The sequence below is a fragment of the Macrosteles quadrilineatus genome, unplaced genomic scaffold (genome assembly GCF_028750875.1).
Source record: "Macrosteles quadrilineatus isolate MER2022 unplaced genomic scaffold, UCM_ALF_1.0 Scaffold_7__1_contigs__length_78375512, whole genome shotgun sequence".
NCBI classification, from domain to species: Eukaryota; Metazoa; Arthropoda; class Insecta; order Hemiptera; family Cicadellidae; genus Macrosteles; species Macrosteles quadrilineatus.
The window spans coordinates 5,957,629-5,980,388 of NW_026542600.1; the positions used below are offsets into that span (position 1 = coordinate 5,957,629).

Here is a 22,760-nt window from a genome sequence, read left to right on the forward strand (position 1 = left end):
ACGTCAATAGTATAGGATGAAATAAATAAATTTGCCAAATTTTATCAATATATATCCATAAACAAGTAAACTACAACAATTTTTATTTTCTCCATAAGAATAACATGGGAATTTTAAATTACACTATTTTTTAATTTTCTCCGTGACCGTTAGGCATACAACAGCGCTTCAATATACTAAATTATTTCTTTTTTTAAGCTCTACAAAACGGTCTAAAAAGAAATTGCAAAATTTTTTATTTTTAGGGTCAAAAATGGGAAAACCCCATTTTTACCCCATAAAACCCCCCATAAACCCCCGTTCCCATAGTCCGATCATGCTGGTTCGCGAACTCGTTCAAATAAACGTAGGTTTACACGTTTATACCAAATTTCATCGAAATCGGGTCATTTTTGCTCGAGTTATCGCGCTAACGGACACATATATAAATATATATATAAATATATATATATATAATATATATATATAAATATATATATATAATATATATATATATATATATATATATATATATATATGAATTTGAACGATTAGTGTTTTTGGCCTCTGGGGACATCAAAATGAAAAAGTAAATCGGTCCCGCGCCCAGGTCTTACCATGAGACCTACGGTAATAGCTACTTCCCTATAGGGAAATTCGCTAAAAGTGTAAATTAAAAATTCCCACATTATTCTTATGGAGAAAATGAAAACTGTTGTAGTTTACCACAGTTTACCCTATGTTGATAAAATTTTGCAAATTTATTTATTTCATACTATACTATTGACGTTTGGTCAAAAATACTTTTTACCTTCCCCTTAATAGCAAACCTAACTTAAGCACCCGTTAAATCTAATGCTAACTGGGATTAAATATGTCTTATCATAGACTAACCAACACAAGGGAGTATGTTTTATCTATGGTCTTATTTATGGAAATATTTTAGTCAAATATAATGTAATCAGACAACTGGAAATTCGCTTAGGCTGCAGGTCTGCTGTGGCGGGGGTATTGCTATTATTATTAGAGCTAGAGCTAGAGGTTATGTTTATGTGCCGTCTGCTGTGTGTTCACTGTTCAGTTGTTCTGTTTGTTTTTCAGCCAGTGCCCAGTCTCCTCATTCACACTAATTCACAGTCACCAAATACCATTCACCAAGTATCAGTACTGTTACTGTAAGGTCGATTCATACACATCAGTTACGGAACGTCACAGTCCAGTCACTTCAGGCACGTCACAGTTAACAAAAATATTCTTTAATGGATTTGCTATTGCGCTATCTACACTCATCCGTTGCAGTTCCGTCAGTCGCTCTGCTGGCATCCGTCAGTCAATTTCAGATTTCTTTCCAACGATACTTTTTGATTCTTCGGACGCCTGACGGAACTGTTTGAGGTTAGAAAATAGTGTTATTGTTATTTAAATGGTTGCGTTTGTATTTTGAGTACTGTTTGTAACAATCAACAAGATGGACAATGATAATTTAATAGAATATAGGTTTAAAATTTAAATTTTTTGACTGTAAATTACTGTAAATATTAGAGACGGAAGACTGACTGAAACCAACTGACGGACAATTGAGTGAGAAATTGCGGATGCAACTGTGACTGGACTGTAACTGGACTGCAACTGGACTGTAACGGAACTGTGACTGGACTGATGTGTGTGAATCGACCTTCTTAACTAAAATAAAAATAGTCTAGTTCGGGTCGTTCGGGAGTTGTAGTTCAGTGCCCGCCAGTGTAGAAAGACAGAATTTAAGTTGGTTGGATCATTATATCCTAGGCCTAGGTATTTTAGATGTATTTTAAAAATTAGTTAAGATTAGACTACATAAAGTTGTAGCATTCATGCTTATGTGTTTCATTCGTACGTGAGTTTGATTACAATCTGAACTAGGGCTAGGCCCCGTATTATATTGTCTGTGCCCCAATACAGAATGGACGAACAAACACATTCCACTAAGAAATATTTTCAGCAGTCTGCAAACAAAACTGCTAACTTTTTTGACGATTTATCCTCATCAACACTTATAAAAAATGTTGCCGGCACTGGATCAAACTGTGACTTAAATGAAGATTTAGAAAATATTGATACAAATAGGCCTACTGATTTTATGTCCAAACACCAGTCGGAAGCAAGTGTTAGAGCTAGTAATAATGATGCTATTATGCCTAGTGTATCTCTATATGATAAAGAAGATGAGAGTAAAACAGAGAAGCTGAGTAGGCCTAACACTTCTGAGGAACCAGTAGTTTGCAGAATTTTTTCGTCACTTCAAATTGAACCAAGTAAGACTGAAGAAACTAAAACTCAACCTGGTAGTAGTTTCTTTGATATGCTGAGCTCTCCTGTAGTATCTCGTGATATCTATTCACATGTTTCCCTAGATGAGACAGGGGTAGGCTTTTCGTTGCCTGACAGCGGCGTCATGACTTCAGGTAGGCTATGTTTATCTAGATAAACATTGTACAGACAGATAAACTGTCGTAAAGTTATAGTTTTACGGTCAGTCTAAGTTACTCATTGGTAAAAGTATTTTGAGTGTTCGACGGTAAGCGTATAAATATATCAGCAAATCTGTGTCTTTCGGGTTTCCTATTAAGTTAGATTTATTTTAATTTTTGTCTCTTTCAGGCCTACTATGGTAAATTTTACATTTCATTTATTTCAATGGCAAATTGCTAATTTATAAAGGAACAATTCAAAATGGACATAATTACTGTGCAACAAATTTTACAAGCAAAGGCAAAGAACAATATGCTTAACAATACAACAAATTGAAACAACAGAATTTACATTACGGACACATGAGGTTTTAAAGTAATTTTGACACTACCTTAATAACTTAAGTTAAGTTAGGCCTACTTAAAAAAATCTAACCCATCCTAACCCATACCATATAGAGACAGGTGGGAATCGGGGTTATTGGGTGGGGAAAGCATGATCTGTGGGAAATTATTTAAAGGGAAAAAAGCCTATAAAGCGTCTAGTAACTTACATTCACCTAAAATTGCCACAAATCTGATCAAACCTAACGTAACCAAACTTCTAACCGTTAGCAAATTGCCTTAGATGTCAGAAAAGGCATGAATGGATGGTAGGTAATTTTTTATGAGAATTATTTGTGACTGCATTATGTTTTTTGAAGGTAGGTTAGGTTATAATGATCCGAGTTCTTAGTTTACCTTTTCTCTAGACCGTTTCCCCAGTGTTTAAGTAATTAAACAAAAATAGTCTGGAGACATTATAAACTAAGTTAACAACTCGGTTCATTAGCCTATAACTTTTAAACTTTACCTTCCTAACTTAATCTAACCTTTAACTTAAAACACCTTATAAACCTACAGCCCCGAATTCTCAAAAGATTTGAAATTTTCATAAAGAACGATCTACCATCCTTATACATTCCTAAATAACTTAGGCTAACAAGGCTACCAGTATTTGTAACTAGTCAGCCAGCCCATTTAACTTATATCCCCGTAATGAGTTGAAATTTCCTCTAAAGGAAATATTAAATTGACTGTTAATGGATCACTTAAATTAGTGTTTCTATAGTCACTGATAATTTTCTATTTTTAGCCAAGGATATGCTTTTAATCTTCTTCTCATCATCTCTTCAACTTGCTTCGCCTCACCTTCACTTTCGTTAGCAGCAAGTGATGCCATTGTTGATTGACAAATAACTCCAAAAAATGTATTGATCAGCTACTAACTAATATTTATTTGGGTTAAAATTATGGTATAACGTATTAGGATTCAGGAGGTAGTCCTTAAAAAACTAAAAATTAAGATATCAAAATTAAAAATTTACATGAAGGTACAGTATTCAATAAATACCTCTAAGGCCAGTTGGCTTTTGTTTCTTCAGATGAATGAACCTATCGGTATCTAATATTAATTGTAGTCTATGTCATGTATTTTGTATGTTAAAAATGACACTGTCTATTGCATGTATGTAATGCTCAAGGACAATAAAACGATTCTGATTCTGAATGCTCAAACGTTTTGCACAGGAAAAATAACATTTCACAACTGAGCAAATATTTCTACCCACATTTCTCACACTTCACTACATTGACGAGTATACCATTTTCTACCTGATCTTTATTTATTATTCGTACAATATCGAGACTCAAAATGCACAAATTTTGCGGTCCAATCACTTTTCTGATATCGTTCGTGATGAGGACAATAGACAAGATGAACGTAACCTAGTCACGACACTGAGCCGCTGTTCCGTCGTCATTCCCCCCTATCTGGGCAGGTACTTTAACACATGAGCCTTTTGGCTTTTAGTAGCCTAATATGTAAGTAATATTTTTTGTAAAAGAAAATAAGATATGTAGGCCTAGGCCTACCTAAAAACAAAATTTATATATAAGGTATACTTAGTGTAGTTTTTTACTGCCGAAAGAATAATAGGTAATTGGTATTATCCGGAAGCCACCTTTATACAGCGTGCCTAACATAACCGCCACAGCGCGGTTCAAATTCAGATGTCGACTGGCATATGACACCATCTTTGAGAAGTTCCTGTATGTGTTGTCGCAAAATTTCTGTTTTGGGGGGTGAAAATTGGTAAGGTATGCAGCGTACACGACGTGGTCTGGTTTAATGGTGATACGATATTGAACTAGATTTGTTGTACCTACCTGTGATGTTTTTGTAACTGTATTTGGGAACTTGGACAACAACTTTTCTAACTTGTGTTTTTGTTCCGTATTTAAGTTGGTACCAAATTTAGGGCCTGGTGGATCCTCTTAGTCACTAGTTTGTTGTGGGGGACCTAGTGATAGAAATAATGGAATAGTGTAGGAAAATGTTATTGCGTTTTGGGCTATGTTTATCACTGCTTTTGTTGAATTAAAAAAAATCTAGGCCAAAATGATGTCTACGGGGAGATGATTGGCAATATAAAATTTTCTGTTCCATGCAAGGTAACTGACTTTATAAAGTGTAGGTGTACATAATGTGTTAATTTTAACGGAGTGGAGGAAGCTGTTATCACAGTAGCGTTGACAACGTGTGTTTGCCCATCAAGAACGCCCTTAGTTAATTTGATTCTTTTAAATAATTGGTTGGATATGATTCAGCATGAGGCTCCTGTATCTACCAATGCTGGTATTGAATGATTGGCTATCTTAACATTTAAAATTGCAAAATCATTTAGTGGTGCTGTGACAGATCTGGTTTCGGTAATGGTGCTAATTGTTGGGGCTTGTAAGCTAGAGGGCGTCTATTGATAAAAATGATTGGCCTTAGCGGCTGGTTTATAGTTATAGGGGGAGGGGTAACAACCTATTGTCCTCTCCCATTGGGGTTTAAATGTGGCTGTGGGTATGTGTTGAATGGAGGGATGTATGGTGTGCGTCTATGGGTATTTCTGTTGATCGGTGTATTGTTAATGGGGTATTAACAAATCGCAATCAGAATGACAGTGTACTAGTTTATGTTAATAATAATGTAATAATCGTCTGGCTTTCACTTTTGTACAAATTATTATTGCAGACGATTTTGGTTTACGCTCTACACAGTGAGCAATACATTCTCACTACACTGTAGGCCTACAGAACTCATGACGGCAACGTTGACTTATTTTTATCTGAATTCGAAGAATTCTTTAATGATTTGCCTTTGAATGTAAAGATGATTTTTGTGGGTGATATAAATATTGACTTGCTCAAAGGTAATCACATTTCTGACAGATTTTTAAATTGTTTGATCTAGGCAATGGCTTAGTTCAGTATTGATAAACCCACACGTGTCTCCTATAACTCTACGTCTTGTCTGGATCATATATTTGTCCGTATTGCAGATTAAAAAATATAAATACAGCTATTTTTGAGACAGGTATCACCGATCACTATGGAACTGCACTGAATTTGACTGTAACCACGGACAATGTATCCAACAACCAGTACGACAAGACACACCACACTTACATTGACAGCACACTACTTGCCGACAATCTTACTCACGCAGATTGGGGAACCGTTCTGAACTGTTTCGATACCAATGTTTGTTCTGAGCGTTTTAACAAAATTATTTCAGTGTCTAATGAAAGCTCAAGAAAATTATCAAATAATAATTCAAGATTTAAAAAGATAAAACCTTGGATAATGCTGGATCTCGTTCAACAAATCCGTGAAAGGGACAAACTTAGTAAAACTAAAAAAAAAAACAACCATTTAATGAAAACCTAAGGATTCATTTTATCAATGTTAGAAGCAATTTAGGTTGATTGTTAAAAACTGCAAAGAGAGAATATTATAGAAGCAAAATTAATCAGGGGAAATAAAATCCTAAAGTGCTTTGGGGTGTTATCAATGAGCTGTCTGGGAGAGTCAAATCTCGAGATGCGTTTCCTGTACAGAAGTTTTTTCCTTAATCGCATATTATAAACGATGAAACATTAAAGCGAATTGCTAGTGATTTCAATACTTTTTTCTCTGTTGTTGGTCAAAATCTGGCCAGTAATATTGACTGGAGGAACCCCAATACTGAACGACGCTGACTACAGACATTACTCACAGTTCACGCTACACACAGTCACTGAACATGATGTCACACATTACGTTAACTCACTTAGGAGAGGGTCTGCACCTGGCTTTAACAATATATCTACTGATTTTCTAAAACAACAAATACATATATGCGTGTGGGTATTTTATTTTAAAAACGTCCAAATTCATTTTTATTAATTAAAAATTTTTAAAGAGCGTAAAAAACAGACAAATATTTAGTGTATGAAAGACAGATTAAATTACCAATATGGGCCTCTTATCCCATAATTTGTTTAAGGTTAATCCTCCACTATTGATAAGATTTGGAGTAATACGGGAGACACCTCTTTAAGTTAAGTTTCACCATTTATAATACATAATAAAGAGAGGACACATAATGCAAAAGAGTCTGAGGATTTTTTCACTTGTGTCCAGCACCTGACATCAAGTTTCCTGTGGTCGCGCCCCGTGATACTATTGGGTCCATTTCATCAGTCTGCGTTGGGAAACCCTAGAATCCATAGAAATACTATGAATTTATTATAAGCCTGAAATGATGTGTTACACATTTCCAGGCTAGAACTTATTTTCCTAGGCATGGGATTGATTTTCACAAAATTAGGCTATACCTAGGGGTTGCGGCATTATCACATGGATAAAATAAAAATCCATTGGTAATTTGACGGGATTCGAAGACCTGGGACCCAAGGCTGTAGCCAGGGGGGTTAGGGGGTCAAACCCTCCCCAAAATCCAGAAATTTAGTACCTAGTAAAAATTATTGCTGTAGCCTACAGTATGTTTTAAAATTTATAAAATACAATGGTCATAGTTTAGTTTTAAAAATGTCTACCTGTTCATGACAAACAACAGGTGAAATGGGAGTTTTTGGAGATTTGGACTTTAGGCGTTAAAAACTTCTTTAAAAAGTCACCAAACGGCTCTTAAAAATATGAAGTTTTCCTGGGGTAGGACCCCCAGACCTCCATTCTTTCTAACTTCTGGCTACGGCCTTGCTGAGACCTTAGGGACCGAAGTAAATTTAAAGTAACCACTGTTAATGATTCTCCACTTTTGATATAATTGGTTGTAAGAGAGTAAACACATTATACACCATAAACTATTATGATGAGCTCTAACGATGAGTTTCTCAAATCATCTTAATCAGACTATGATAATGGGCTTTTACATGGGGTTGTATTGGGTAGATATAAGTTTTTGTCATTTTATGCACTGAAAACCTGAAATTGATTTGCCTTTAGTGGATCTGTTTGTAAATAGATTAAAATACAAACAAAGTAGTATATCACATATTTTATTCCTCGATAAAGGATTACGGAGGTATCGGTAAAAAATAGTATCCCATGACATTTAAAGAGACCACTTCTGATATGATTGGATGAAAGAGAGTAAACACATATCCATGATGAGTGTAACAAGTCATTCTGGTCAGACTATGAAAACAGACTTTCAAAGAGGGTTGTATGGCGTAAAATATATTTTTTTCCATTTTATACTCTGAAAACCTCAAAATTCCATGCATTTAGTGCATGTGGTAAAAATTGCTTGAAAACAAACTAAGTAGGCCTAGCATAAAGGGTCATGGAGGTAGGCTATAGGTAAAAATTGTATCTGATGAAATTTTTACCCTGTACTATTGATGAAATTCCACTTTTGATATGATTGAATGAAAGGGAGTCGGTAAACACTTATCCAGCATGAAAAGTGGATGCATCCTGGCCACTAATAGTAACAGGCTTTCATAGAGGGCTGTGGTGCAAATATGAGTGTTTTTGGATTTGTTTACTCTGAAAACCTCCTAATTCCACATACTAACAGCAACTTTTAAAAATACCTTAGCTAAAAGAAAAACAAACAAATACTAATTAATTGACTTAATTTATCGTTTCATGAAGGGTTAGAGATAAAATGCCAATATTATGAATGTACCATAGTTTTGAGTCCTTATGTGACTAAGGATGAGGAGGAGTTGACAAGGGATCGTGATAACTATTATTGTACTTTGGTTTAGTACAATAAACACTCCCTCAACAGGTTGAGTTTTACTGTCTTTATTAATTCATGTGAGCTGGTTTTCATGTGGTTTTGTGGTGTGAATATGGATTTGTTGGTGTGAATATGGATTTGTTGCATATTTATCATGAAAACATCCAACAAAATTTCAGATATTTTCAGTACTACATATTCTTTGAAGACATCAAGAAAGTTATCAAGATCCCTTTTCTTTGTTTCGCTGACGATATAAAACTGTTTGTGGAAAGTTGCTTCCCTCCATGATTTTGAGTCCTTGCTTAAGGCTCTTAAATGATGTCTCAGCCAAGACTTGACCAAAGATGATGTTGAATCCCACCAAGAATAAGTTGAAATTTTTTAGCGTTAAATAAAATTCTCTGGATATAGACTATTTCTTAGATTCTTATTGGCTCATCATATGAGTTTGGGCCAGACATTCATCACATCTGTGCCAAGACCTTTGGCATTCTCAAAATGATCTGCTCTGCAAGACACTGTTTGAGCATCCATGCCTGCTAGATCCAGTATAATTTTTATGTGCGGCAACAACTAGGTTACTACTGTGTATTCTGGTCGCCTTTACCAGTGCAGCCTTTTTCACTGTCTTCGTTTCGTCCCAATAAGGGAAGAATGAGCGTACGCAAGAAGGAAACTGAACAGAAGAAGGAGGTATCGCTTGCTCGCCGGCAACGCTTTCATCAGTTTGCGCAAGCCGCTGTTTGCTCTCATGCGCAGCATTGGCATCATTATTGCTATTTTGGTCAATTACAAATTGGCGCAAAATTACCCTATTTTCTGCAAGTGTGTTAGCTGGTTTGAGATTTCAGGCCTGACATTGGGCAATTATTGCCTCAGCAGCATTCAACTCTTTCACCCAAGTCTGGGTTGAGGGACCGACATATAAATCATATAAATGAGGGTGGGGGTTGGTTTCCCTGTGAGGTCGGTGTAGGTGTAGATTTTGGTAGTTAGACTTTTTTTTAATACACACAAATAAATTGTTTGAAAAAGCTTTGACTATTTCACTAGGAATAAAAATATTCAATATTACATATTACAGTACACATATTACAGCAGTATTGTTATGTAGCTATTGTATTGGTTTGAGCTGAGCTGAGGAGTCATTTTGGCAACTCAACGTGTAATGTGACAGTAGTACCTTAACCCCATCTATTTATACAAAATATTAGGCTATAACAAAATGAATTCTTTAGATGATGATGATGTTGACTTGGGTGGAATGAAGATACAAACAACAAAAAGTACTGCCGGGGAGTGTGAAAGAAGACGTGATGCGTGGATACCGTCTGAGCGCACGAGGAGAGCGCTGATCACAGCAGCCACTACCACACCTGGAACTTACTTTCCTGAACGAGAGTTGCTCACGATGCCAGGCGTTTCACCTGAAGAAGAAATGGTAAGTTTGATTTACTGGAAGGCTTTCATTTAACACATTTTCTGCTGTTGCGTAGTGACCGGGAGCGGGAACAGCCAATGTACTGTGTGGATCAGTGTACAAAAATGTTTACATTCAGATTCATCCAATAGAAGAATAAGAATAAGAAATTAATGTATTTTTTTTCCTTGAAAGCAATATTACAAAACATTACAAAAGGTAAAATTACAAACTAAGATACTGTTACATTTTTAAAGAGATAAAATAAATTAACTTCCTGGTAACCTATTTAACTTAAAATTCATTTCAAGCTATTACATAAAAACAATTATACTTCTTTCAAGGGTTTGATAATAGGATAATTTAGGTACAAGATAAACCTGTTGAATTTACTATTTAACAGATTTTCATGATTCTTCTGTATTGAATGTAAGGGAATGTCGAAGCCATAACTTTAGCCGACACTATTGTTCTATATTAGCTTTTGGCATAACACAATTTGTTCAAGTGAACAGCTGCAAATATTCAACGTGTGTGACACTAATTCAGCATTTGGGTAAATATAGCATATATATGGTTTACTTATTTGTACTATGTGCAATGCCATAATTATTAATACTTTATTTGTCCGGTAACAGGATGATTTTAACGTAAGATTGTAAAACCGTTGCTGTGTAAACCTCTAGACTCTCTCCTCCAGTTAATGAGAATTTTGTTCTTGATAGACTTTTGTAAAAAAGAGTAGGCTATGGAAATTAAAATGTTAACACTTTTTCAGTAATTTGATTTTGACAAATTGTTGTTCGGATTTTGAATTGCTTCACATGTGGTTGGATTAGGGCAATAAATGTTTATAAAAACAATGAGATAAGTATACATAATTTTAAGAAAACCATTGGCCACACAATTTGCTTTGATTGTAAGTTACTACCAACTCTCTGAGGAGTAGCAACCATATTATATCATTGACTTCGGATATGGCAAGTAGGTTGACAAAAAAAACTTGAAAACTTTTTTTGATGTATGTTTCTTGTATGGTTACGTAAAGGGGCACTGGTGTAAGCAAAATGTTTACTCTTTAGTATTTCCAATCAACTCATTTTGCAATTGACATTGACTGTTTCTACGTTAAATTTTGTGTTTATTAAACACCAGCTTAAATAAAACAAATACTTTAAGAGAAATTGTTAACTGCATTTTTTTATAATTGACTAACTTTAAAAATCGATGGTACATGTGAAGCTATTTATTAGTTTCTCTAGGTAATGTTTGTAACTGTTTATATGTTTCAATAATCAGTGCCAAGTTGGTAAATGTATTTGCTATGAATTACAGAACGGGTAAAGTGAGTAGTGACACTTGATGTTGGTGTTGCCGTATTACTATAAACCAGCTGTTTCTATGTTGTATGTTGTTATTGTTACTGTTGTTGTTTTATGGCAGTGGCTATTCGCACGTCAGACGTGCGCCGCTACCATGCACGTCTGTTCCAAATGACGTCACATTACGTTCCTAATCTAGTAACTGTTATAGCTGTTTGGGAACAGCTTGCACACAAAGATATCCTAATATTAGGAACGGTAACGGTAGTACCTCATATTAGCCGAAATGGATAGGATCAACTTCGCAAAGAGAATGGTAAAAGAGTTCAACAGAGCCAAAGAGGTTATAAGCAATCAAAAATGCCAATATATGCTGGCCAATATATGTTTATGGTTAATCCAATGCATGTAGACCATACAACCATAGAATGATACAACGTTGTTTACTTACTGTAAAAGCCAAATTAAAATAAGATTTTGTACAAAACCCATAAATAAATTTGAGAAAGCATTTTGAAATTTGTTAGTAAAATAGCTTTTGTTAGTAAAATAACGTTACTGATAGAAGATGAGTGAATTGGATAATGAAAAATATTGTACGTAAACCCATGTATATTGTCGGGTCAGGTAAAATCTTGTACGTTACACGTTACGCAAGAGCGTATTTACATCACTTAGGTGAATTATGCAACTCGCTTCCGCTCGTTGCACAACATTCACCTGCGTGAAGTAAAAACGCTCTTACAACACTTGCAATGTAAATAGCTATTACACCACAATTAAAAAATTGATTTTTGTTTACAAACATAAATTGGTAACGTAGTTATTTTGTATCAGTTGAATTTTTACATTGAAACAATAACAATGTTTGAGGTTAGAACGCTATATAAGTTGTCCTAGACTGCATTTTTTTAATCTTACAAACTATTTCGTGCTGATACATCTATTTTTTTAACATTCTAGTCATGTTGACAAAATATTTTACAATTACATTTCTGAATCACTCAGTAAAGGTAGATTTCGATGCATCATTGCTGAAAGTTATGTTTTGCTTCTCACTCTCAGAGTATTCCAAAGACATCTAATGTTTCAATCCATGTTCAAATGTTATATGAGGTAAACATATAACCGTATCAATTAAAGTACTTAAATTAAAATAAATATTATTATCAACACGCATAATCTAGTTCAGATTATAATATCATCTCACAATCATATTTGTAAAACCTACTGTGGTGTTTTAACCAGTCCCCACTAACAAAAGCATAAAATGAAAGGTCCTAAAGAGGTTAACATTGAGTCATAACAAGAGTAGTTTAAAAGTTGTAACCGTGATACTGTAAATAATTTGATATTGTTAGATATTATACAATCGTTTTACAATTTTGTCAATCTATCTGTTACTTTCATACAAATGTATTTTTATTATTCAATGTTTTGTTTTGTAGAACCTTTAGTATTCTCAACTTTATTAATAACTAGTAGAATACCCGTCCTTCGTACGGGGTTGGCATATAAGTAGAAAATGATCATTGCAGTGATGGGAGAGGAAACGGTTTAAGAAAATATGGTCTTTTAATTTATACGGTATCCTATAGTGTAGCACACATATACCTATAATAAAAGAATGTGTTTAATGGTTTGCACTGTAAACGAAAACCTATCACAATAGTTCCAAACATGTTAATAGGGCAATTTTCTAACATATTTTAGTGAAATTATAATCAGGCAAACGGGAATTCGCTCAGTCTATAGGTTTGCTGGGGCAGGGGGATTATATTACTGTTTACAAACAAATAAATCAAAAGAATATACCTCATAACTCAGGATAAGGGCCTAGGTTGATAAGGCAATATAGAATGTTGATTATTTCCTATATCCATCGAATGATTTCTTTTACAATGAATTATTATAAAAATAAATAAATATTATTACAACATTTCACAAATATTATAACAGACTCAGTATAGTTAGATCATAAACAAATGAAGTACTGTAACTGAAACAATTCTATAATAATGAAATTACATTAACATATGGTTTGACAGCTCCTTTAGGTAATGTTAAATAACGTTTACATTCAGGCTAGTGACATCATTATTTTAAATTTATAATCCTTACCCTCTCTGTTCTAATATTCGTGCAGTATTTAATAAGGTTTGAACCAGCTGTGTTGAATTGTGAAATCAAAATCAATTTGACAGTTAGTTCTGCTTGTTTACATTTTTAAACTTACTAGGTTTGTTCTTTGTTACCATGGATACCATCAATCAATATTTACTTTTAAATCTATCATCTCAGATTTTGAAAGCCCACGGGGCAAAGCCCTAGGTGAATATCGAAGCGGTAATAGTTCTATATGTATCCTCGGAGCTGTAGCTTCATTTGTGTGCAATTTGAGCATAGTCGGATCAGTAGTTTTTGAGATTAGCTCATACAATTACACACACAGACACCCTCTCTTCTTTATAATAGTATAGAATATAGAATAGAATATAGAATAGAATATAGAATAGAATAGATAGATAGATAAACCTATTTCAACGTACAATATCAATTTTAGGAAATTCCTAGTATGGTTAGAAGTATATTGGCATCCGTGACCGTGAAGTTTGTGTAATGTTTTTCAAAAACCCTATGGGATATATTTAACTTCACTTATTATTTATTTAAAATGTTTCTACTTCTTGAAATTCTCAGTTAACTGGGAGGCGGAGCAAACAGTTTGTTCTAAAATGAACTTGAAAATTTTAAACAATCTTTTTTCTGTTGGTTTACTTAAAGTCTATAATGTTCTACTATGAATGCAAATCTTTAATATAGTCTAAATTTCCAGTCCCTCCCTCAAAAACTATGATATTTAACAGTTGAACTTTTATAACGTATCAACACATTATTTTTAATCGGTCATCAAACTGATTCTTGAATTAGTAGTTGCAAGAGCACGCAAAACTGCAGAGAGTCCTTGAAAATGCTTGTTCAATGATATAGTTTTAAATTATAAAAGAAACCCTTCAAAAAATTGTATTAACAGGACCAGAGGACCAATATGCACATGGTATTTCATTTGTATAAGGCAAAAAGTTCAAATCATATTAATTTATGATTGTCAATAGATTTTGGGTTTCCTTAAAAATAATTATATAAAACTGTCTGCAAATGTCGATAAAACTAATTTTATAAGAAATGGTAGATTCTTCTGTTGCTCTGTAGGCGACCATTTTGGTCACACAAGGAAGTCCAAACTTATATCTTAGTTTGAACAACGTTATCTTGATTTTACATTGCACAAGATACATAATCGACACATAGGCTTACAAAAAAAAAGAAGTAAAGAAAGTAACTTGTGATGGACCGCGCAGACATAGGAACAGTCTAGACTTGCCTCATACTGACGTTTTCCAAACGAATATAGAAGTTAGATCTACATTCTTCATTTTAGGCTTGAAATAAATTTGTTTGTGGGTAAGAGCGAATGAGTAAGCATGAACAATAATTTTACCCTTCTCCCCGACACGCCACCATACCACAGCATCTTACTAGCAGAGCTCAAGGTCATTGACGTAATTGTAATGAACTAAATTTAGACTTCCACCCCCCAATGTCACCAATGGGCCCTAAAGGTTGGTATGTAACAATTCATGACGGTTGAACAATGGCCTTTAAAATACGCTTTTAATTTGTTTTCTAGCGTTTACCGTATCTTAGAAGAAGTTAGTTTACATAATTAACAACAAAAACTTTTTGGGCGAAAGAAAAATTCTGAAAAGCTACAAATTAATTTATAATATATGTATCTATATCGTATTAAAGTGTGATAAAGGTTTGGCGTTTGGTTTACAATGTAAACATTTTCAAAGTCACAAGATGGTTTCTGAAACTCTTTATACAACTCTCCTTTATAAAAAATAAAAAAAATATGATCCAAGAAATTTAGCTCTTTAGCCACAAAATCCACTGTTTTTTTACTTACCTGACGAAGAAATAAAAACAGTAGCAGCCGACGAACTTTGTTATGTAATATTTTAAAACTCATTTAAATGTTCCGACTTTGTTTCAAGATTTAAAATAGAAAATATAAACTTTTGAGCTTTTAATTAGAACCAATAGTGTTCTAGACTAATTGACATCTTTCATACGAAGTTTCAACGATTTACCTTTAGTATAAATAGGCTAAATGTCAAGTTATTTTGAAGCTGGACATTGAGTTTTGGTGCCGTTTTCATTGGCATCTACCACTTCTAACCTGCACTAAGATGGCGGACCTGGCTTCAACTGCTTGTATGTTAGCTATATAGACGTGCTCCATCTATTGGTCTTATGTGATCGTTGATTTAAACTAACGGAATTCTGATGAAAATTTGAACATGAATTATTAGCAGTTTTGCAGGGATGATTAACAATAGTTTTTTTTATTTGAATTGCTGGTTAGTTGGCAACAAATCTTAGAGATGTGTATACATTTTTTAGGACAAAATTGAATTGGCAGATGTCATGGAAAAGAAGCGTACTAGAAAAAGTTACTGTCGCCTCATCCAATTTTTACAGCAGTCAGCTGTTGACATGCTAGGCGAGCAACCGCGTCAGTGAGGACGGGGAACAGCTGATTTCATGTTCCTAGTTGGCAAATTGTCTGCTAGCTACTAACGTGCTCATGCATAAGCCATCAGCGGTAGCACCAGTAGCCTCATTGACTATATAAACACTTGTGTTAAGGTTTAAATACAGTAGTCAATGTTATTACTGAATTTGATACTATACATATTGTTACTAATATATGAAATGGAGATTATAAGTACCGATAAGATCAACGTTACCTTAAAAATACAAAATTTCCCAATTTATATCCAGACCTTTTTAAATAGCTTGGAAAACAAATAATTTAGTATATCAAAGTGTTTTTGTACGGTTATTGGTAACAGGACAAATTAAAAAATTGTAAATTTAAAATTCCCATGTTATTCTTATAAAGAATATTGTAAAATGTTGTAGTTTGCTTTTTTATGACTACATAGTACATAGTTATCTTACATATAGTTATTATCCTGTAGTATTTAAGTTTGCGGTGTACAGATTTTGATCAAACTTGGCAAATTTGTTTAAACAATTACAAAACTATTTGGATCATGAACGGTACTCTAGTTTTCCCAAGGTAGGACACGTGAATTGGAATTTTGGCGTTACAGGCACAATGACAGTAACAATCAAACAAACGTACAGATATTGACATAAGACTCGTTTCGGCTTTCTTATTATATAAAACGTAGACATAACCAAACACTTCATGAATCTACGCAATGTACAGACAAAACAGTAAAGACTTTATAATCTTATAATTAACTATAGTGTTTCTGCCCGTGCTTCGCAACGGGGTGAGAATCTTTGGGTCTCTAAATCCACCGTAAAATAGTATATTTCGTACCTAGGGCCGAAAGCGAGGTTTTGCCGACTCTAGATCGGGTTTTAAGTTCGAGACGAATTCGAGAACGTGAAACGATCGAGAGCTGCAAACCCATTTTGGCTCGTGGTACGAACGCTATTTTTTACCCAAGTATGTTTTGCAATATAACCTCTTATTTATGTGAAATATTTTGAGGAATCAGCAAAATCAAAAATAACAATAAATAGTTGTCTAGGCAGCTGTGACAAAAAACAAGTCTATTATTGCAATGCCATGGATACAGCTTGTGCATTTAATATACATTAATCTTTTAAGTTAATAAGCGAACAAGTGATTTTGCGGCCCTAGGGATGTAAACGCCTGCTCGGCCCCTATATGTCGATGACAGCTGCCATGGTCAGGAAAACATAACTTTCAGCCACCAATTAACGTATGTAAAACAGCTAAAACATCTAAGTGTGGTGAAAAATTCGTTACACATACTTTTGCATTACCATGAATTAATTATATGCATACAGAAAAAACAGAGTCACTATTATTGTGTATTTTAAGGTAAATTTCTTTTATATTCCCATGAAACAGATAATTTACCCAGCACATTAAGGCCTTTAATCCAAGTATCTAAGTTCGTAAACCATACATATAATGTGACGGTAAAATATCAACGACATAGCATGTAGTTTTATGTAATCCTCACATTTCATTTGGTCCATTGACTTTAAATTTTCAAAATTATTGGAGCATGGAAAAACTGCATGTAAAAAAATGGTTACACTAATAAAAGAGGACGTGAGGAGCTCGGGCAATGAGCTACAGCGGCTAGGGCATAGCCACATGAATACAGAACGGAATGAAGGAACTAGAACGGAGAACTGGCAACAGCGCACGCGAGAAGTAGGGGGGGGCGAACACACCGCTCAAGCGCTACAACGCATTAGTGGCATCCTGTCCACACACTGTTTATATATACCGGTTTGTGGCAAGGTGCCACAATTAAAAACTGGAATGTTAGATGTTAAAATGGAGTGTTCATTAAAAATATCGATGCACACATGTTTCTACCACCTTCCTTCATCTACTGGTGGCCGCAGTTTGAAAGATGCCACAATTAGGTGTTTGCGAGTATGCGGTAAAACCCCGTATGTGTGTGTGTGTGTGTGTGTGTGTGTGAGTTTCGTGTGTAATGGTGGTGGTGAAGAGAGTGGAGAGTGATGAGTGGATTGTTGGGTATGAGTGGAGTAGAAAGTAGTAATTCGACTGCGGACAGTCCAAACAAAGTGCCAAGGTCAGTCAGTGCAAAGGTCGGATCAGGTGCGCCGGTAGTCCGCCGTGATAATAGAATCGGCCTCGTCAATATTTAAACTGAAAAGGAAATCATTGACGCGGAATTTAAATACCTTTAAAGAGTCACATTCAAAAAATTTGAAATCCTTAAAAATGTTACATATGTTACGATAGACTAAGTGTGAAACATAGTATGAATTAGTCGTAGAAAAAGTATAATTCACTTGAATTGTGGTGATTCCAACTCTAGAAGAATATCTTGTATTATATAAATGTGAAATATTTTGAAAAATGTTATTGTAATTTTTATGGATGTTTATTAATATTGATTTCACATACAACTGGCGAATAGAGAGGACTCCTATTTCTTTAAATAAAGCGTCAGTCGCGTAACGTTTGCATTTCCCAAATCCTATTTTTAAAATTGATTTTTGAGCAATATTTAATGGCTCCAAGGTACTCCTATAACAGCCGCCCCAAGCTATAATACCAAACGAAAGTAATGATTGAACAAAAGCAAAGTAAGCCATTTTTAATTCCTTAACCGTCAAAACTTCTCTCATGTGTTTGAAAGCAAAAATTAATTTCCTAATTTTATTTCTAACATAATTAACGTGATCTATCCATTTTAATCGTTCATCAAATAATACACCTAGGTATTTATAAGAGTTTACCTTTTCTATACTTTCACATCTACAAGAATTACTTTGATAATCGTCACATTCGTGGATTGTTAAATTGGCTAAATTGAAGTCTGTACTCTTGCTAATAGAAATAGGCATGAATTTTGTCTTAGAAACATTTAATGAAAGAACATTTTGATTTAACCACTTCTTAATTATCATGAGATCGTGTGTGGCTTTGTCATACACCTCGGGCCAGGTTTTTCCTTGCAGGAAAATTAGGCTGTCATCGGCAAATAAAAAGATTTGACCAAAAATGTTTAGTCTGGAAATATTATTTATATAAATTAAGAATAAAACTGGACCAAGGTTGCTGCCTTGGACCACACCATAGTCTACTGGCAATACATTACTAGTAATGTCATTAATGGAAACAAGTTGTGATCTGTTACAAAGGTAGCTTTGGAACCATGCAAGTGAGTTGCCGTGAATACCAATGTCTTCCATTTTTCTCAATAATTTTGAACGGTCAACAGAATCAAATGCTTTTTTTAAATCAAGAAAAATTAATAATGGATGATTTTTTTCTGAAATCGCAGAATTTAATTCTTTATTAATATCGAACAACGCATCTGAAATATTTTTGTCCTGACGAAACCCGTACTGACGCTCACTGAGTATGTTATTGATTTGTAAGTAAGTAACTAATTGGTCTTTCACCACTCTTTCAATCACCTTAGTAAAAACACTAAGCAAGGAGATTGGTCGGTAATTAGTTTTATTTGTGATGTCATTTGATTTGTATAGAGGAAATACTTTGGCTAATTTAAGACATTCTGGGAAGGATCCTGTGGTGATACTCAAGTTAACTATATGTAAAAGTGGCTCCCACAAAATATTAAAATTATTTTTTATGACGTCGGCCGATACACCATCATAGCCCGGAGCAGACCCTCCCCTTAAACTGAAGACATAGCGCCGGAGATCTAGTTCAGTGATTGGTTGAATCGTAAAGTCGCAATCAAGGCGGTAGTCGGAGTCATTCATAACTGGGTCCCCACTATAATCAATTGCGTCAGCGAGTGATTTACCTACTCCAGAAAAGAATCCATTGAACTCATCTGCTACTCGTTTGTATGATGTAGAAATCGGAGATTGTGAGCTAGAAACAAATTTTTCAATAGGAAACGGTTCTTTTTTATTTACCCTGCCAGCCAGTTCATTGATTAATCCCCATAGCTTCTTGGGATTCTTAGATGCTTCATTAAGTTTTGATCGGTAATAATTCCGTTTTGTTTGCTTTAAGTTAGTATTAACATTTCTCTTTAAATTATGGTAAAAATGTTTCAATTCTAAATTAAAGAGTTGTCTTTTTACTCGTTTGCTGATTTTATCTCTAAATCTGATCTGTCTGATTAAGTCAACGGTTATCCATGGTTTGAGTTTATTGAGCCTTGTTGATTTGTTACCAACTGATTTCTTTGAAGAATTTATACAATTAACAATTATATTACTAAAATGGCTAGAACAAAAATTAATGTCGTTTGAGTTTAAAACAGGGGCCCAGTTAGAATGTGTCAGTAGGTATGATAGTAACGCATGGTCTATGTACGTGTGTGGTGTAGTGTCTTGTGCCGAGTAAGCAGGTTGTGTCGTAGTGGGTTTAGTGATAGTAAGGCCAGTACTGTAGTGATCGGTGATGGTCGTTTGAATTACAGCTGATTTGATATTGCATTCATCATTATATTTCACAAAAATGTGATCCAAGCAGCTCTCCGATACCCCAGACACTCTTGTAGGTTTATCAATACATTGTACAAACCCACCTCCCAATAGACAATCCAAATATTTTTCAGTTATACAATCTCTTCTAATTAAGTCAAAATTAATGTCTCCCATAAAAATACAGTTTACATTTTTATTGATTCTGTTAAAATGTTTTTCAATTTCATTCACAAAACAATCTGGGTTACTATCAAAGGTACGGTAAACTGCAAGTATTAACATTTGTTTTTTATCAAACGAAAAAGCTATACTCAACCCGTAAACATCTCCCAAAGTAACCTGTGTTGCCGTAGCAGAAAGTCGTTTGTTAGTGTAAACAATGACTCCGTCATTTTTGTTTTTGTGTGTATCAGTCTGGTGCATGTCAAATCCGTCCAAACCGGTTCCCTCCCCTCCCTCCCCCAGCCAACACTCTGTCAACACTATGACATCTAGAGAAGCAATAAAATCATTTAAATAAACTAGCAACTCATCAGAGTTTTTATTGAAACTTCTAATATTGGTTTGAAAAATACATAAACTATCCGCCCCAGCACCGTGATCATAAAAACCAGAATATTCTGAAATGGAACTTAACTCTAAGCAGTCAAATGATTTATCTAAATTATCATGAGCAGTGTCACACAGCATAGTCATTGCATCTGTCTCCTGTCTGCAAATGTGTATTATTAAACTATTGAACTATTGTGCCATAATAGTAAGAAAAATAATGTAAAATCTTATAATCAATTTTAAAATTTTGTATCAAACGTAAACAATTAAATCACATTAAAAACTAAACTCCAGTATTGATATAATAGATTGGAATGAATTATAATGAATGATATAAGGTGTAACTTGATTTCATAATATATAATGATGTTATAAGCAAATGACAGTTACCTTATTTTAGGGTTATATTAACCAAAAGAGATTGAAGCTTTTAGCGTGAGACCATTTTAACTGGGTAAAATGATTGGATTATCTGACAATGATCGATCTAAGTATCGATCTATGTATGTATGAGAGTAGCGAGTACTTCATTTTGACTGGGTTTTATTTTATCCGTATTTTGTTATCAAGCTTTCTTGATAAAATATAACAATTATTTTGATTTAAAATGCCAATATTTCAAAAACCAAATATGACAATGAAAAACTGATTGCGGCATTGAATTCAACATAAAAAGTAGTTCACAATGAAGGGTCACAACACCACCTTCATATTTAAAATAATTTATCATACTTCAAAATGGCGGATCCAAGATGGCGGCTGAAAAAAATACATCCGTCATAACTGAGTGAAAATAGGCCAACAATGAATGGTGGTGTCCACTTATCTTTATCTAGCACTATTTTGAGATTATGGCCTTAGTTTGTAAATGCACAATGTTATAATGGACTAAAAATAAAGTTATAAAAAGTTCTCATAACTTTAGAATGGATCAACATTTTTTTAAACAGATTGCAGCATCGTATTCAGCGTAAAAGTCTTGTTTGAAACAGTGGGTCACAACCCTACCTTAACATTTGAAAAAATAACTTTTTATCCAAAATGGCGGATCCAAGATGGCGGCCAAAAATTTAAACCCAGTCAAAATGAAGTACTTGCTACACTAGAATGATCTGACATGGTTTAAAGTTGATAGATTAAGAAATGTATAAAAAAGTAGGGGGGGGGGGAACTCATTTAAAACTCACCCTGTATAAAACAATTCACAATTATTTTCCACATAATTTTTTTTAGTTTTGAACAGCCACCATTTTGAAATGACTTGATGAAACTTGACCATTTTCAACCCAGGCCGAGATAATGTATTCAAGCACTTGTGTGCCAAATTTCATTGAAATCGGTTCAGGCATTCGGTCGTTATAGCCAATTCATGGGGACCCAGCATCCTCTTACGGCCGCCATTTTGATGACGGCATTACGGACGACCGAGGTCCTTAAAAATTGGGGTCTGGGTGGTTTTAGGTTCAGAAACTTGTATACTATAACCACCTAAAATTGCAGCCTCTCTGCCAGAACTGAAATATTTTCCTGCTACCCAACCTGACTAATAGGCCTAATCAATATATTTTATTTTTGCCCAAGTAACAACAGAGCTAAATTTGTAATATACAAAATATTACAAAATATATAACGTAGGCCTATATAAATTTTTTGTTCTTTAAATTTATATAGGTTAATCTAACAAAAGATTAGTCCTATTAAAAAAATGACATTTGGTAAAATATAACAAATACCTATTTCTAAATAGGCCTATTTACCTCATGGCGAGAATGTGTGAGTGCTGATCAATATAAGTAACAACGTCAAGAGTTTCTCCATTTTCAGAAACTCGAAGCTTTATTTCAAATGGGCACTGCTGTCTAAATGTCCTAAATGGCTTCAGTAACTGAACGTTCTGAAAATTCCCTTTGCATTATTTTGTAATACCTGGAACTGTAACT

At 34.3% G+C, this 22,760-nt stretch overlaps 1 protein-coding gene across 3 annotated transcripts in view; it reads left to right on the forward strand.

Annotated features, from left to right (window-relative positions):
• Positions 1–1,669: 1,669 nt before the first annotated feature.
• LOC128998039 (trafficking protein particle complex subunit 12) overlaps positions 1,670–22,760 on the forward strand; it is a 53,825-nt gene continuing 32,734 nt past the window's right edge. The window contains exons 1-2 of one of the 3 annotated variants that reach the window (XM_054423982.1): positions 1,670–1,770; positions 9,732–9,934. In XM_054423982.1, coding sequence (XP_054279957.1) covers positions 9,758–9,934 — 177 coding nt within the window. In that variant the 5' untranslated portion in view covers positions 1,670–1,770; positions 9,732–9,757. Of the gene's footprint in view, positions 2,421–9,731; positions 9,935–22,760 lie in introns of all 3 variants that reach the window. The other 2 variants (XM_054423980.1, XM_054423981.1) reach the window with 2 other exon arrangements.